Source organism: Chrysemys picta, chromosome 15 (assembly GCF_011386835.1).
Source record: "Chrysemys picta bellii isolate R12L10 chromosome 15, ASM1138683v2, whole genome shotgun sequence".
Taxonomy (NCBI): Eukaryota; Metazoa; Chordata; order Testudines; family Emydidae; genus Chrysemys; species Chrysemys picta.
In genome coordinates, this window is record NC_088805.1 from 28,860,466 (window position 1) to 28,877,058 (window position 16,593).

At 43.0% G+C, this 16,593-nt stretch overlaps 2 protein-coding genes across 21 annotated transcripts in view; one reads left to right on the forward strand and one right to left on the reverse strand.

Moving 5' to 3' along the window:
• The window catches only part of SH2B3 (SH2B adaptor protein 3), a 100,950-nt gene extending 94,110 nt beyond the window's left edge, over positions 1-6,840 (forward strand). For all 3 annotated transcript variants that reach the window (XM_005298602.5, XM_065568774.1, XM_065568772.1), the window contains exon 8: positions 1,789-6,840. In XM_005298602.5, coding sequence (XP_005298659.2) covers positions 1,789-2,093 — 305 coding nt within the window. In that variant the 3' untranslated portion in view covers positions 2,094-6,840. The remainder of the gene's footprint in view (positions 1-1,788) is intronic.
• A 2,454-nt stretch (positions 6,841-9,294) lies between these two features.
• Positions 9,295-16,593, reverse strand: part of ATXN2 (ataxin 2) — a 92,286-nt gene continuing 84,987 nt past the window's right edge. For 15 of the 18 annotated variants that reach the window (XM_065568762.1, XM_065568769.1, XM_065568760.1 and 12 more), the window contains 4 exons: positions 15,001-15,146; positions 13,938-14,165; positions 10,348-10,516; positions 9,295-9,535 (listed from right to left, as the gene is read on the reverse strand). In XM_065568762.1, coding sequence (XP_065424834.1) covers positions 9,507-9,535; positions 10,348-10,516; positions 13,938-14,165; positions 15,001-15,146 — 572 coding nt within the window. In that variant the 3' untranslated portion in view covers positions 9,295-9,506. The remainder of the gene's footprint in view (positions 9,536-10,347; positions 10,517-13,937; positions 14,166-15,000; positions 15,147-16,593) is intronic. The other 3 variants (XM_065568771.1, XM_065568764.1, XM_065568763.1) reach the window with 1 other exon arrangement.

The following is a 16,593-nucleotide window of genomic DNA, read 5'->3' on the forward strand; positions in this document are numbered from 1 at the left end:
CTGAAATCTTAAGTCCCTAGAGTCACAGAAATGGGCTGGAAGGGGTCTTGAGAGATCATGGAGTCCAGCCCCCTGGGCTGAGGCAGGACTAAGTAACCCTAGACCATCCCTGACAGGTGTTTGTCCAGCCTGTTCTGAAAAGCCTGCAGTGATATGGATCCTACCGTCACCCTGGTAACCTGCTCCAGGACTTAACTAGCTTTATCCGTAGAAAGTTTTTCCTCGTGTCTAAGCCAGTTACCTCTTGTTCTGTCTTCAGTGGACATGGAGAACAATTGACCACTGTGCTCTTTACCATGCTAGGGTGAAGCCAACTTAAATGAGCACAGATCTTGCAGACGGTGGAGCCTCTAGCTCTGGCAAAGGGAATATGAATTGATAGGGAAAGAGTAGATAGAACTGAAGCAGGAGGTAATTCAGGCCTCAAGAGGTAAGGGGAGGAGTAAGGGCCAGGCCCCAAGAGGCTTGCTGAAAATAGTAGGTCCTAGGGTGCTAGAGGGAGCTCTCCCCTGAAGAGTTCACTCCCTCTGTGTGGCAGCTATGGGCTCTGCCATCAAACATGAGCAAAGCTGCCCCTGCATTCCTAGAGCTGGTGCTGGTAGCTAGTCACTGAGGGGGTAGCAAGAGGAGGGCGAATCATAGAAGAGGAGGGTTGGAAGAGACCTCATCCAGGGCTTTGTCAAGCCAGGCCTTAAAAACCTCTAAGGATGGAAGATTCCACCACCTCCCTTGGTAACCCATTCCAGTGCTTCACCACCCTCCTAGTGAAAAAGGTTTTTCCTAATATCCAACCTAGACCTCCCCCACTGCAACGTGAGACCATTGTTCCTTGTTCTGTCATCTGCCACCACTGAGAACAGCTGAGCTCCAGCCTCTTTGGAACCCCCCCCCTTCACGTAGTTGAAGGCTGCTATCAAATCCCCCCTCGTTCTTCTCTTCTGGAGACTAAACAATCCCCGTTCCCTCCTGCAGTCAGCAGGAGTGAATGGCAACAGCCTGTTAGCTAAGTGATCGCACTGGCTTCTTGGAGCAGACAGGTGCAGCAAGGCCACAGGCCGGGGCGCCTGCATTCAGAGCAGGAAGCACCTCTGCAGAGACAAAGCGCTTGAAAGTCACCCTGTGTGTGTTTCCTCTTTCTAAAAGAGAAGCTGCCCTAACCACTGACCACAGGGGCGGCTTAGCCCGTTTCCCATTGCTGGCTCAGGGAGATCTGATTCAGAACAGGCTGTTCTAGGAGTTCTGACAAAATCCTTTGCGTGGAACGGGTCACTCGAGGTGGAGCGCAGCAACACCACCTCCGGGCTTTGGAGCCATAGGCGGCAGCTTCAACTCCTCTGCCAACCAGCATGGGCTGAGCAGCAGCCCAGGATGCTTTTGGTGGCACGGACCCCTTAGGGGGAAGCACCCCCTGCGGTAGATTGCACCAAGGAGAGGTTTACTCCACCTTTCTAAGGAGAGCCAGTTTGATGGTGCCTCTGCCCCTGCAGCCAGCTCTTTAGGACAGAGTGAGCCAGAGAGAGGGTGGACAGGGTAACCCCAGACCTTCTCTAGTTCTGTGCGCCTTAGTGCTGTCACCCTCCCTGTGATGCCCCCCCACCCCTCCCCCGGCATTAGATAACTGGCCAGGGTACATGCTGGATCAAGGGCTAGGTGCTGAGGAAGGACTCTGGAGAAAGATTAAGATCTGCAGCTGAGGAAACTTACCCAACATGGCTTGGGTTTCTCTTAGGAGCCTGCCCAGACCCTGGCCAGTTATCTAATGCTTGGATTTCTCCCCTCTCCCTGTAGGTTTGGGCTCAAGCAACACCATCTTGCTCCCGTTCTCCATCCCTAATTGGAGCTCCGAACTCAACTTTACCCCCCTCAGTCCCTCCAGCTGCCCCCGGCTACACATGACAGACAACATTCACCACAGTTCTCAGCCAGAACAGATCTTCCACCTGGTGCCCTCTCCAGAAGAACTGGCCAACAGCCTCCGAGACACCGACGTGGCCGGCACGCACTCCAGCCGGCAGCGGGACTCTGACTACGAGCTGGATTCCCCTGGCAGGGGCCACATTCGGGCTATTGACAATCAATACACACCACTCTGACAAGATGGGGGGGAGGGGTGCAAACCACGCACTTTGGCTTGGAGCCCTGGTAGAGAACTTCTGCTAGAGATTTTGGGAAGCCTATGAAAAGAATGTAATTTGGGATTTATTTTTTTGGTAAGGGAGGGGGTAAGATTTATAAATTGTTCACTCCAACATGGGTGTGATCCCTCTATTAGGCCTGTTAAAGGGCCCGTTTTACCTATTAAAGCTTTCTTATGACTGTTTACACGTCGTTCCTGTTAACATGCCAGGCTCTGTGCCCTGTAGGCTAATATCTGCCCTTCGTCATTGGTACAGAGACTGTGTTACAGATGCTTGTGGTCTTCAGTGCCCCTTTTTCACATGACACAGCCCAGAAAAGAAACCAGAAGGTTCCATTACAGCCACCTAATTGGACAAAAATGGATTTGAAGTTCTTTGTGACAAGTTACCGAGCTGGGCTGTGCATAAACAAAGAAAAGTCACTTCCTGAGGGCCAGGGAATGTGCTGCAGTTGCGTAAGTCATAGTTCCATATTTCTAACAGAGCAGTAGCCTTATCGCTAACCTAAGAGTTTGTTCATTACTTTTGGATATGGAGAGTACGGGCTTTAACTTAAATCACGTTAGCATTTAAAAAAAAAAAAAAAATGGAGCCATGAAGTCACTGCTACAGCCACGGGCAAAGGAAATGCTTCCATCTCTTAGTCACCATTAAAAAGTGAACACTAACTTCCTCCTATTAATATAGGCTTAATGTTACTGATCAGCGGACAAAAGAGAAGACTGACATCTTGTCATAGCCTTGGAGTAAAACTTCCTTTCTGTTGTGGAAATCTTTTAGGCACAAGTCTAGAGTTCAGCAAAAGTTTTTTTTTCCAAATATGTTACCTCAGGTTGGTTCTCCAAAGCAGGAGAGGTGTTGATAACCAGCCCCTGTTGCATGCATTTAAAAAAAACCAACCCTTTAAGTACTAGATCATATTTTGATAAGTAAAGCTATGCAAATACAACTCCCCTGTGTGTCATGGTTTTCCAGGCGGATGGGGTGTAACCTTTTCTCTCCAATATTCCCCTCACCAATAGGTCTCAGGAAAATCACTTTGACTGTTGGGTTTTTGACAATGCTTTTGCTATTTATGGAGAAGCAACATGAGCCCCTTCAGTGGAACAAAGGGGAGGGTGCACTAATGACCCTTCTTCTCGTACCTTATTGGGACTAGGGTTAGACTTTGGCATTTCCTCAGTTAGAATTACAGTTACAGGAGGAGATGTGACATATTTGCCTTTGTGCTGCTTTACTGAGATGGGTCTGTGCAGAGCTGTGTGTTATGAGTTAAGATTTATAGAGTCACAAGCAGTAAACAGAGAATTTCACTAACCCCTATAGAACAGGGAAAAGTTTCTCAGCTGTCTTCTCCCCTCCCCCTGATGGTCTGACACTTAGTGCCTTCATGTCCATTTGCAATCAGAGAGGCCATCTCCTTCCCATAATATCAGCTTCTAGAATTCAAACCAAGTTACATTTATATACTTTGATATCACTCCCCATAATATTTTATGGTACACAGAGGCAATTTGTTCTTCTCACAGTTAGTTCAAGATTGAAGTGAGGTTTTTGTTAAAGCTCCTAAATAACTGGAGCTCAGGTCGATCTGCAAGTCAACAGAAATGTGTGCCCTTAATTCACTTCGATGCATTTGAAAATTCAACCTTTAACCCACAATGTTTGTGTTTGTAATTAAGAATTTTTGTACCTTCTAGTTTATTAGTAAAATCGTCACTAGACCCAACCTCTTTTTGAGGTAAAGCATTTCAGTTACGCCAGAGTTGAGCCACACCAGAAGGGGCTTGATGGTAGAGGAGACTCTCTGGAATATGGCTTAAGGGAGCAACGCTTTAAGTTGAATGTCTTAAAAAAAAAAAAAAAGCACCTCTAGTGTCTGAATTTTGTACCCCCAGTACATGTCTTACAATTACTGGAAGTTCGCAAAAGATGCTGTTCCCTCTAGCTCACTTTTGTGCATTTGACAGCACTCTGTCAAGTCACTGTCTCCCTTCATGGAAAGGCCCTTAAAAATTCTGGCCTTAGAATTAAGTTCTATATACATAAATGGGACCAGGATTTCTGCACTATCAGAAACTGGAATTCTGCAATCTCTGTTTTTTATAAACAATTCAAGTGGCCAGTGCCCTTATCCTCACCAAACACATTTCTAATGCACAAGCAGACTGCAAGGGACAGGAAAACCAAGACAGTCTCAACTTCTCTCTGCAGCTCTTAGGAAGTGCTTGTTTTGTAGGCTAAACCTTGCTTCAAAGCCATCATGTCCTACTGACCCCTAACCAACCCACACTTTTGGCAAGTATGCTCAGAGTATTCATTCAACCATAGACAAGGCAGCCTTGGCCCACCTCATTCCATGATCAGAGCAAGGCACGAGAGCGGCTGTGACAGAAAGCGGGGTGAAGGCGGAATGCTCATCACAGCTCTCATGCCTGTTGGTAAACAAAGCACCCATGCTGCTTCTGGGTTGAGATTTTTGGCCTGAGTCTTAAGTGCCAGCAACCAAACGTACACACATTTGGTATTATGTTTAATTGCCAGAGGCGCCTTTTTGGACTAAATGGAACTTGCTTTTCTTATTTAATACAATATACACCAAGTTTGTTGTCATTCATTCAGTGCTCCTGTGCAAACAAATCCAAGCATGTGACTATAAGTTCCTTCTCCTGGTACCTAGTTGGAAAGTTGCTCTGATTTTTCACCAAAGTCACAGTTGTTTCCTTCTAGAATTTCACTGTCAAGTTAGCCAAAGCTAGGAAGAAGCTTGATAATCCAGAATGAAAGTCTGGCAGACCACTCCAGTTCACCGCTGAAGGGGATTGTGTATGGAATCTGAAGAATTGTACACCTGCAGTGTTTGACCCATCTCATTCCTTTCCTTCTCCAGCCAAAGGTCTACTTTCCCCAACTGGGCAAATATTCTTCCAGTCCTTCCCTCTGTTGCGCCAACAGAGCCTCTCATCTTCCCCTCACTTTGGTGTTGGGGTCCTAAAACCAATGATAATTGCAGGGTCAGTTCTTTAATCTATTTTCCCAGGTCGTGGGAGGCTGAACTTCTCAGCATTCCATCCCTGCTTAGAAAGTAGTTGGCTTGTGATCCATTTCCAAGTCTGACTTAGTCCTGGCCGTACAGAAGAGGAAGGGAAACTATTTCATAACTAACTCAGGACACACAATGCTCTAGTAGAAACCTGGGGACAAAATGTTAAGCCCTTGAAATATAAGCGACTTCAAAGTAATTTTATGGACTTCTTGAAGATCTTTTTGCTAAGAAACTAGTGAAGGTGAGTGGCATGTATCAACGTAGACTTTTATTGTAAGATTTTTTTTATATTTAAAAGCACATTAATAACATCTTGTAAGCCAAGGAATTAGCTGCATTTATGAAGCGTTCGCAAGACAGTTGCTTTCAATAGTCACAGCCTTAGCAGTATGAAAAGGCAAAGGGGGGCACTGAACTTCCGCATGTCTCCCCTTAGCAGCTGAGCACAGTTGCCTTCACCCCTGGACTACCGGATACCGGGGAACACTGCCAGCAAGCTGCCTGCTTTGGGCTAAGTTCTCAGCCCCTGCTTGAGTGTCAGGGTCCAGAGAAGGAGCACACAAAATTAAATCTGATTGGTTCCAAAGTCTTACCTCTGAGGCTGACGGATTGAAAACAGCTTGTCGAAGGGCTAGCACCAGAAAGGAGACCAGCATTTCTGGTCTTCCACAGCAAGAACAGGTGGCTGGGCTAATGAAACGTTTCTCTTTTCCTAGCAGCAAGTTAGGGCTGCGCTCCACACTGAAGACATAACAGTAGGTAGTGCCTCAACGAGCTTAGCCGAGTGCCAGGCAGAAGCCTGGTTTAGCAGGTAACTGTGATAGAGCCTACTGGCTGTGCCAAAAGAGAAACAGAGCCCTCCTGCCCCCAACTCTACCCCCCCTTATTCTTATGAAAAGCCTTACTTGCTATTTGCTGACAAACAGGCACTGCCTACAGGCAACTCTTGCATGTCCTCCTGGTAGACAGGCCGTGCAGGAGACGTTTGTGTTATCAATATGAAGTACCATTCCGGTCTAGCCCCCTGAATAGGCTAACCCGACAGGGAAAGACTAACCCAGCATTTAAGAACAGGGTACCTAAAACACCGACAGCAACCTCCTTGATCCTTTTCCTTCAAGGCTGCGTTCCACAGCGAAGCTTTGAGGAAAAGGTCCAGGTCCAGCATCAAAGCCAACATCATCCAAAAGGCAGCCTAGTCTATGCCCCAGTGACGCAATATTGACTGACTGTTGCTATTCCTTGGACCACAGAAAACGGTCCCTTTAGAGCCGATGTGGTTTTACTTTACTCTGCAGATAAGGCCTTTCAGTCTTGACTGACAAGTTTGAGTACAATATTCCATATTTCAACGTAAAAGCTTGTATGAGAACAGGATGTTATCTTAGCCAGCACATGCCCACAGTGTAAGAGTTGAGAGTGCATTCTATTGTTCACTGCCTTTTTATCCCATAGGCAAATTAAGGCCAACAAGGGTTTTGTTGGAATCAAGTGCATTTATTTCAAAGCTCTACTTTTCACCAACAGAAGAATTCTTGTATAGTAGATTTTCTATGTATTATTTCTGTATGTACTGTACAAGTAACTTATTCCTGAATAATGCAATTTTGCTATAATGTATAAATCAGCTCTTAAATAAATTGTTTTTAGAATGTTTGTTCTTATATTAATACTTTTAGCCTAATTTTCTCCAGAAGCTCTCACTGACTTGCTAGATATTGGACTAATAGCTGCTAGAGTACAAGAGCCCTCACTCCCCACTTTTAGAAATGAAAGTTACATGAATGTATGGTGGTGTTGTAGCCATGTTGGTCCCAGGATATGAGAGCGCCAAGGTGGGAGAGGTCTTATTTTTTATAGAACCAACTTCTGTTGGTGAGCCAGACAAGTAGAGCCATGTGTGGATACAAAATTTGTTGGCAGATCGGATGCAGATACATGGTCCACAGATAGCCGCAGATACACGGATATCTGCATTTTTGCAGGTCTCTAGAGACAAGCTTTCGAGCATACCTCATCCAGTGCACTAAATGCCCCAACGACAACTATGTGGCTGAAACCAATCATTACGCTCTTGAATGAACTCACACAGGAAAATGATAAAAGACAAAAACATCTCATCACCTGTGAGTGAACACTTTTCACAAAATGATCCTTCTGTATCTGACCTATCAGTCTTCCTCCTCAAAGGAAACCTGCACAACGCTTTCTAAAGATGAGCCTGGGAGCTTAAATTCAGATCTTTGCTAGACACTAAAAATCATGGACTGAAAAGAGACACTGGATTTATAGCTTATTACAACAATCTGTAACCTGCTAACCATCCCCCAGCTACTTCCTCTCCCTTCCTTTCTTCCCTATAAGTGGAGGAGCCACATTGCCTTGAATGGTCCCTTGAAATATGTTAACTACTCATGCTAAACAATCTGTTTCATTTTGTATTTAGCTGTGATACTGCAGGTAAGTTGCCCAGACCTGAAGAAGAGCTCTGTGTAAGCTCGAAAGCTTGTCTCTCTTGCCAACAGAAGTTGGGCCAACAAAAGTTTGTATCTCCCCCACCTTGTCTCACAGTTACATGAATGTTTGATAATCTACTTCAACAAGCTATGCTGTGTTCTTTATTAATAGAGCATTTGATGAACAGACGTACAAGGTATATTGACTCACTTGGTTGAGTAAGATACACCATTCGTATTTAATGGTTTTATGCCCCCTACTGCCTGTCAAAATTACTTCTGTAGAGCAGTGACATTTTCATTGTCCTGTGTCCACATAGTGGATTGACTTACAAGACTAACTATACTATTTAGCCTCATCTTGCACTGAGCCCTGGTATACTTTGCCAGCTATATTTAATATGTACATATTTACACAAACATTATTAACTCACCTTTGAAATGCAACAACTGGTTTGTACCTTAATAGGTCACTGTTTTTTTCCTCCTATCCATTAACTTTTGGTTAGCAGATGCAAATGTGCTCCATAAGGAACAGCGGTGAAGACCACAGTACATGTTATGGACATGGGCTGAGATAGCTCACATTCAAGTGAAGTACTAAACACATGAAATTCACGTACTTTTCTTCTAGTCTTTTTCTATAATTCTCTCTCATATTTTGCCCATCACTACTGCAGCTTTTTCTTGCTCAGCCTGGCAAGTAGCTTCCCCAAACACCAAATAACATGACTGACCTTTGCATCATCTCTTGTGTCCCAAGCATCAAGACTTCCCATTCTGCTTCTTTCAGAAGATGCTACATTGTGGACCGAAGCTACCGCAGTTGAATCTAGAGCGCTAAGACCATAAGAACGGCCATAGTGGGTCAGACCAAAGGTCCATCTAGCCCAGTATCCTGTCTTTCGACAGTGGCCAATGCCAGGTGCCCCAGAGGGAGTGAACAGAACAGGTAATCATCAAGTGATCCATCCCCGGTCACCCATTCCCAGCTTCTGGTAAACAGGCATTTAAAGTAGGATACTTTGACTGAAATAATATGTATGATTATAACTATACCAAACAAAGGAGGTTTGGTATAGTTATACCAAGACAGGTTATACCAAACTGTCTTGCATAGAAAAACATGTCAAAGGTTTGACGTCAAATACTATTTAAATTTCATAATGCCAAATCAATTTTACCTGACATTAAATTGGACAGAATCTTAAAGCTAGAGAAGCAAGTATGGCAAGAGTAACATACACACACCAGATTGATCAGTTTTTAAAACTTTTTTTATTTTTTAATTTTTTTTAAAGTTTTTATTTTATATTATCTACAAAGTAAAAGTTTTCTTAACTTAAAAGTTACATCACTGTCTTGCAATAGTGATCATTTCATCAAACGTGATTTATAAATAATAATCCATCAGTTTGACGATTAGAATTTTTTTTTACTGAACCTGTTTCAAGTTTATTAGACGTAAAAGGGATCTCCGAGTCTTGATTTTTAGTGATAATAGCAGCAAGAATCACTTGTGTTACTTCTTTTGCTAGCTGATGAGTTCATAACTTTGAAGGGTCATTAAAAAATAAATAACTTCCAGTTTTCAGCAAGCAGAGTTTGGGCACCTGCAGGACTCTGATACAGTGTATGGAATTATGGAATAACCCACAAGTTCCCACATGCCTCTACTCAGTCCGAATCTCTCCCACTGCAAGATGAACTGTTAGCATTCCTATTGGATGTTACAAGAAATCAATTTTTTTTTTTTAAACAAAATAAATGAAATTCTAGTTTTCTGTGCTTCCAGTTGGCAGAAGCAGTGGAAGGAAGGTATTTGGCCTACAAAAGGTGTCCAGCCTTTGTTACTCCAGATCAGCCTTACAACTGCTGTTGGTGGTGGGCTTGTACTGCAAAAAAGAGAGTGCAGGTGTAAATAGCAGATTGAGAAGCCATACAACAATGTGCTACTTAATCAAATCACAGGATAACTATTTAGCTCAAGTCTGTAAAAAACCTGCATTAAGATGTCCTTTGGCTGTTTTTCTACCTAAACCCTAAAAAAGCAATGTTTATTTTCCCCACCCATTCCGCACCACACAAACCCAGGTATTAGTTCACTGTACAAGTTCACACCCTGCTTGGGGAAAAAACAGTATTTGAGACACCTAGGTAAGAGTTACATTTAAAGAGCAACAAAACAAGTAGGGCCTGGTTTTCCCAAGCAACAGTACTGCAAACTGTCGCTCTTGGGATAAAAAGTCAACTTCAAAATGCCATCTGCCTTCAGCCATTAATTGCCAGGAATACTCGTATCCCTGGAGCAATCTTTTTACAACTATCCTCAAGACACTTTATATATTTTACATGTACAAAATTTGGATCCTTACACCATAAGCCACCTAGATATTCTATCCCCCAAGACAAGGGCAGGCGGATATTGTCCTACACACACTGAAGTCTGCATAATATGGTTCAGCCATACAGAAATAAAGTCTTTGCTAACTTAGTTCATCTTGTATGCATACTAAGTTCACATTTGAAGCAGCAAAATATAAATACTAACTGCAGAAATACTGTCTGCCGCCTTCAGCAGTTTGCCTCTGTAAAAGGACATCTTATGGTTTTTTGTTTCTAACCCAAACCTGGCTCATAACTGTTTTGCTCACTAATTTGACCTGGCTCAGTTAAGGTGCAGGTCTCACACGCACACACTCCTCACCTGAAGGGTGCGTCATATAGGGGAAATGTGTTGTTGTCGAGACTGGAATGGGCTGTAGTGCACTTTGAGCGATGGCGGCTTGGGGACCACCAGGTGGCTGTGTCGTCATTAGCATCATTGGAGCATGGGCAGTTGGGTGAGAAGGAACCATTCCTGACTGTACATGAGCCTGAAACAAAGAGCTCTTTAGTATAATGGTCACAAGGAGGCAACACTCCTGGCCACATGACTAGCAAAGATTCCTCCAACTGTAATAGTATAGTAAATCCGGAGATTTACTCCATTTTAAGTCAATTGGCTAGAATGTGCACATAGGGAGTAAGTTTCAGATTTTAAAACACAAGGTGTCAAATCCTTATTCTTGGCTTTGCTGACATCTCCTCAGTTTGGGCAGGAGCTCATGGCTGACTAAGAGCACTGGTAAAGGATACTTTTGGAATATTATTTTTAAAAAAATCTTTAGACATTTTGTTAAGAATTGAGAAGCATTTCCTATGCAGAGAATGAATTGGACACTGCACACAAATAATAGGCCCTTATATAGGCCTTTACATACATGAGAAGATCCACCATCCCCTTCTCAGTACCTCAAATGAACGGATGGTTGTAAGGAGGAAGGAAAAGCATGAAGCAAAGGCAAAGATTTCTACATTTTTCCCCAGCAAAAGTCTCCAACAAAAACTTCACACCTCAATGAAATTAACTTGGTTTCTCCCCTGTCTACAATTCCCAATTTCATCACGTTCACCTGTCTTAGATGCCCATAGTCTTTCTAATGTCCAGTCTCTCTCTATAGCTATATTCACTCCCACATAAACAGTTGAAAATTTGTAATATCCCCCTTCATTCCACTATGTAATGCAGCTAGTTCAGATCTGTTCTATTTTCAGTTAAGCTCACAATATCACAGTTCTTGTGTACTGAAAGCATTCATAATTAATCCCCAAAGGAAAAGTGAGCTGCATGTGTCTCACCTGCTTAGCACCTTATAAGCAAGTAATGTATCTCCTCAGTTGGTGGGGAAACTCCTGTCACTTATTAGTCATGCTTCCTGACAGGAGGCAGTCAGAGGGACGATCTATATTTCCTAGGTGAAAGCCCTATCAATCTCGAGCAGTAATTTCTCAATTACAAGATGACCCTCAAAAACCAGACAGCATTTAACACTGTCCAGGTTTAGATTCAAACAAGTTTTCAAAAGAAAATTGGTTTTGCCCATTTTAGTCGTGGGTGTGTTTTAAGTGAGCTGGCAGAGGAAACTCGGATGCCAGACACCACTCCAGACAGTAGCAGGCACTGGCTAGGACTTCAGACTCATTCAAGTTAGATGTGCAGAAAGGGCAAAGTTCCCATGTGGCTAAACCCTGCGACTCTTTCCATAAGCACTACTTTTACTGTATCACTGTCAGCCTTAATCAGACTGGCCTTTGATTAACAGAACTCCTCAAGTTGCAATATAGCTTCCAAGAAGCCCCTGAAGGCATGAGAACTAACTCCCAAATCATACTAAGGACCCTGTTTGTGCTCAACAGCCATGCCTTCCAAACCTCATGCATTACATCCCTCATGAACACCAGCATTTTTGCTTTGACCAAGCAATGCTATTATAACCATAGCAGCCATGCTCAATACAGACATGCATATACGATTTTTTTGCCACGGTAATGATGCTTTGCAAAACTTGATGCTTAGGTGCTGATTTTTGTAACATGCTCAGAGTTTCGTGAGTCAGGGATTCAATTAGCATTGAGTTACTGATTGTCTTTAAAATGAAATTAATTTAATCCCTTGGTGTGAGCACGTCTGGAATTCCCACTATAAAGTGATAATGAATTTCATGATAGAATTGAGCATTGGGAAATCCCTATCTCTGGTGCTTCGGGATTATTATTTGTTTTTCCTGTAAGCAGTTGAGGTAGCCATTTCATAAGAGATTTTTAGATAGATGAAGCTATCATTCCTTCACTAGAGGCTTATGGGGCACTGCCCCACCCTGAGAAGCCATCTGGAACTTTGTACATCTTTTGAGATGTCCAGGCCTGTTGTTTTTATGTCTGTGAAACCAACAGCACAGAATTCCACAAGCCAAGATCAGAGATATAGAAGACTGATTGTGCTCATTAAAAATATCAGAGACTTTAACAGTCATTTAGTTAATTCTGCACTATAAGCAGCTTCTTATTTACTTTAGTAGTTTTTTGTGAAGCCAACAAAGCAAAAAAGGAGCCAGTAAGATTAGACAATTAACTGCCATTTACGGAAAGCGTGCTGGCACACAGGTATGCAATTGTCAGTTACACTTCAGTACAGTTCACCTAGTCCTTTCCATCATGGAAGTGAAATGATTACCTTTGCTTTTGAGGTTTGGTGCTCTAGGTGTCTATATAGCAGTCACTTGCAATTAGGCACATCTGAGGGTCCAAATGCAGGACTTTACGGGGACCCAAAGGAACTACAAAATCTAGTCAGATACAGAACTACCAAGCTAAGACAGATCAATATCCCACCTACACCAATATCCTGTTTGAGGCAATGGCCAGATGCTTCGGAGGAAGATAAAAGGCCTTGTAACAAGTTGGCTAAAGAAAGTCAGTTGGGGGGTTCCTTCACAACACAAGAGCAAGGCAATGGGAGACTCTGAAATTAAAAAGCTATACATTTAGAATGGGTAAAAGGAAGTATGGTAAAAGCAACTTTTTTTTCCACATCTCCTAATTAACTTGAACAGAGACTGTCCCAGAGATTGAGTGAAAGATTTTAGCAGAATTCAGAAAAGGATCAGACTCCTATTGGATTAACAAGATCTTGAGTTACACTAGCCAGGGTAACATTCAAAGGGAGTATCAACCCTTCTGATTTAAGACATAAAGCAACCACTAACTGCCTGGGGTTAGGAAGAAATATCCTCCACAGGAATGATCCTGCTTAAGTGTCCATTCTTTGATGTACCCTTATGTTTCCACTAATCTGTGTTTTCTAAATTACATAGTGCCAATCTCTGTTGCAGGTCTCTCCACACTTCTAATCACATTCACTGCCCTTCCCTGGACCTTTTTCTATTTTTGCCATATAGGTTTTGAAGGGGGGTGACCAGAACTGAAAACAGTATTCAAGATCAGCCCACTGCAGCCCACTGAGCTGTCCCCCATATCCTCAATGGCAATTTAATTGACAACCCATCAATGTACATGGTTACTCTCTTTCCTTCCCACCTCATTTTAACCTCTCCTGAAGTTCTTCATAATCCTCTCAGGAGTTTCCAAGCACCCCTGAGTATTTCTCATTGAATAGACTTTTTATAAAGATTTGGCTTTGCATTCAAATGTGTTTTAACAAAATACCTTTTCCAAAGCTCTAAGTGGAGCCCCACAGTAGCTATTTTAGACTAAGTGGGTGCAGCAAGATTCTTGAGTACCTGTGGCGCCGCCAGACTGCTAAATTAACGGCACCGTGCAAACAGAAACCTAAGCAACACAGAAAATAGTCGGCCAAGAGAAATGATGTAAAAAGAGGCCACTGCCCCATGCGAAGGCGAGATCTCTGAGGCAACAGGACATTCAGTCTTTGGAAGGTTGTTAAAGTTTGTTTACCTGGGGTACATGGGCCATGTGTGGCGGATTGGTATATGCAGGCTGAACATGGGAAGGATGAATAGTGAAGACTGTTTGTTGTGCTGTTGGAAAACTATTTTGTGGAGACTGCGTATTGGAGCCTGGTGTCATGGAAGGGGGGGTTGGAGCAAGACCAGCATGGTACATTGCTGACTGCTGCTGTGGGTTTGCCAGGTGGAGTGCCTGAGCAGCCTGGTGCTGGTGATGCTGCAAAGCAAACAGGAGGAAGAATTAGTGAGTTTCAGGTTTTGGTTCCAGGGGAGAAATCAAAAATCTTTATTCCATGGAAATAATAATGAATTATTAAAATTCCACTTAATATCAAACATTTTAGAAGGATCTTCCTATCTACACTGCACAAATAACACAAAATAAAGTGCCACATTCTGATCCTGTAGGTCTTATTATCCAACTCTGTTGCACAGGGGGGAAAAAGTCACTAGAGCCTGCAGACCTGATGTGTTCTCCAGAATTGAGGCTATCGTGTAAAAACCAAAAGCCATCTTTCAGCACTTCTGTCTGTGACTAACTTCTACACCATAAATCCACACCTACCGAACTTGCAGCCAGGTATACCAGGGGAGTGACAGTCCTTAATGAATCGCAAATCACTGCTGAGCCACCTGCCCCCCATTCCTTATCAAAAAGGGTCAAATGAGTAACTTCCAATTACTGGACTTCTGTGTGCACAGGGGTGGGGGAAGAACCACCCCCTGCTGTTTACACAAATGTTTTTAAGCCATTGTTCACTATCCTTTACCCTTATTGCTATCATCACACATTGGTATAAAGGCAGGCTGACTGCACTTCACTTTGGATTCACATGCAAATCATAAGGAAATGATATTTCCAAGCCACATTATTTCTGGAACAAGGGAGTATGAACATAACTACTAGAAAAGATTATTTGTCGAGAAGAATACCTTTGGAGCTGCATGAAGAGCAAACTGATGCTGAAGTAATAGACTGGTACAGTGTTTTCTAAAACAATGGGCTACAAGACATATTCCAAAATGTTTTCTCTCTAGAGTTTTGCTGTTACCTGCACTGGACTGGGAGCAGGGTGGCTTCCAGCATGTTGACTTTGCTGCTGTCCTGTTGGCGTAGCAGAAGGCTGCGGATGAGGAGGGTGTGGATGCAGGGTAGCATTCGGGTGGGCATATTGCTGAGCAAGTGAACCAGTAGAAACTAGAAGGAAAAGGAGGAAATTGACAAGTGACAAAGAATATACATCTCACCAAATTCACATTGCATATGAGGATTTTACAGCACATCAGGGATACTGTGAATTGGTCTTTTTTCCCCTACAAATACTTTATCTTGTAGTTACCTGCACATCTTACCTTGGATCTAAAAATCCATATTTGCTTTCATGTAGTTTACATGGTTTTGCAGGAAAGTCAATAAATAACCATGATAAAATAGTTCAGCTTTCCTAGCTTGATTTAATCAAAGATACCGTATACATCAACCCACTAAAGCAGTATTTAATCTGCAATTTTAGTCAAACCGATAAGTCTACAAGGGATTTGTAATCAGTTTCTTACATTTTATAGTTCTGGAAAAAGTAAATTCTCTATTGTACAGAGTTAAATAATTCACAAACATGAATATTTATTCTATTTCCACCATCCATCCACAAAGTCTTTGGCCTTTTACCTGGCTAACCTCACCATGCTACTCTTCTGGAGTACAGTCAGCACATGTATACACGCTGTGATTGCCTGTAAGTTACACAAACACAGCAGCCAGAAGAGCCGGGAAACTCCGGCTCTCCGAGAGCCAACCAGCTTTCGTTGGAGCCTTACATCTAGCGCCCACGTCGAGACGCCCCCTTGCATTACCACCATTCCCATTGACTGTTTGATGTTGCTCTAGAACCCTTCATTGCTGGAAATCCTGGACTCTGAATTCCACGGCAAGGAAACTGACCACACGTGTCAAGCAGCAGCATTCATTAACTGCAGCACCACAGGCTTAGGGAAATCCTTCTACCGCAAAGTGAAATGTAACAAGAAGTCCCTGCTTGGCCATTCCTATCACATCGGGCTACAAAATGGGCCATGCAGAGTTTGCTCCCGCCCTTTTGTGAAAGGAACAATAATTTTTAAGAGTAGACAGCATGAGAAGCCACGCTAAATTGCTTCTAAAAGGTTTTTACTAGAGCACTAAGCAATGAGTTTAAATGAAGCAATAGTCTCCAAAAAAATGACTACATGCTTCCTCTACATCTGTAGCTTTTAGAGCTTACATGTTTAAGCTCATGCACAACCTACCAACCGCTTGTGTATGTGGCTTGGAAAGCTATTACTAATTCAAGCTCACATTCATCTCGGTCCAATACTACATTGCACTGAAGTGGAGACTAGCTTTGCTTCCCACAGTGCTAGAAATGGCGTGTCCAAAGCAACCTATCACTTGGGTCCTGAACCCAGCTCCTGCCTGTATCCTAATTTAACAAGCGATTGCTTTGAGGAACAAACAGAGCTATAATTACCTGCTAAATCAGAGAGCTACACATGTAAAGTTCTGTACCGAAGTGCTAAGAAAGCCAACATTAGGAGAATCTGAGGGCCACATTACATGTACCTCTCCTGCACCTTTCTAGATTTATGAAGCAGTTCATTGGAAAAAA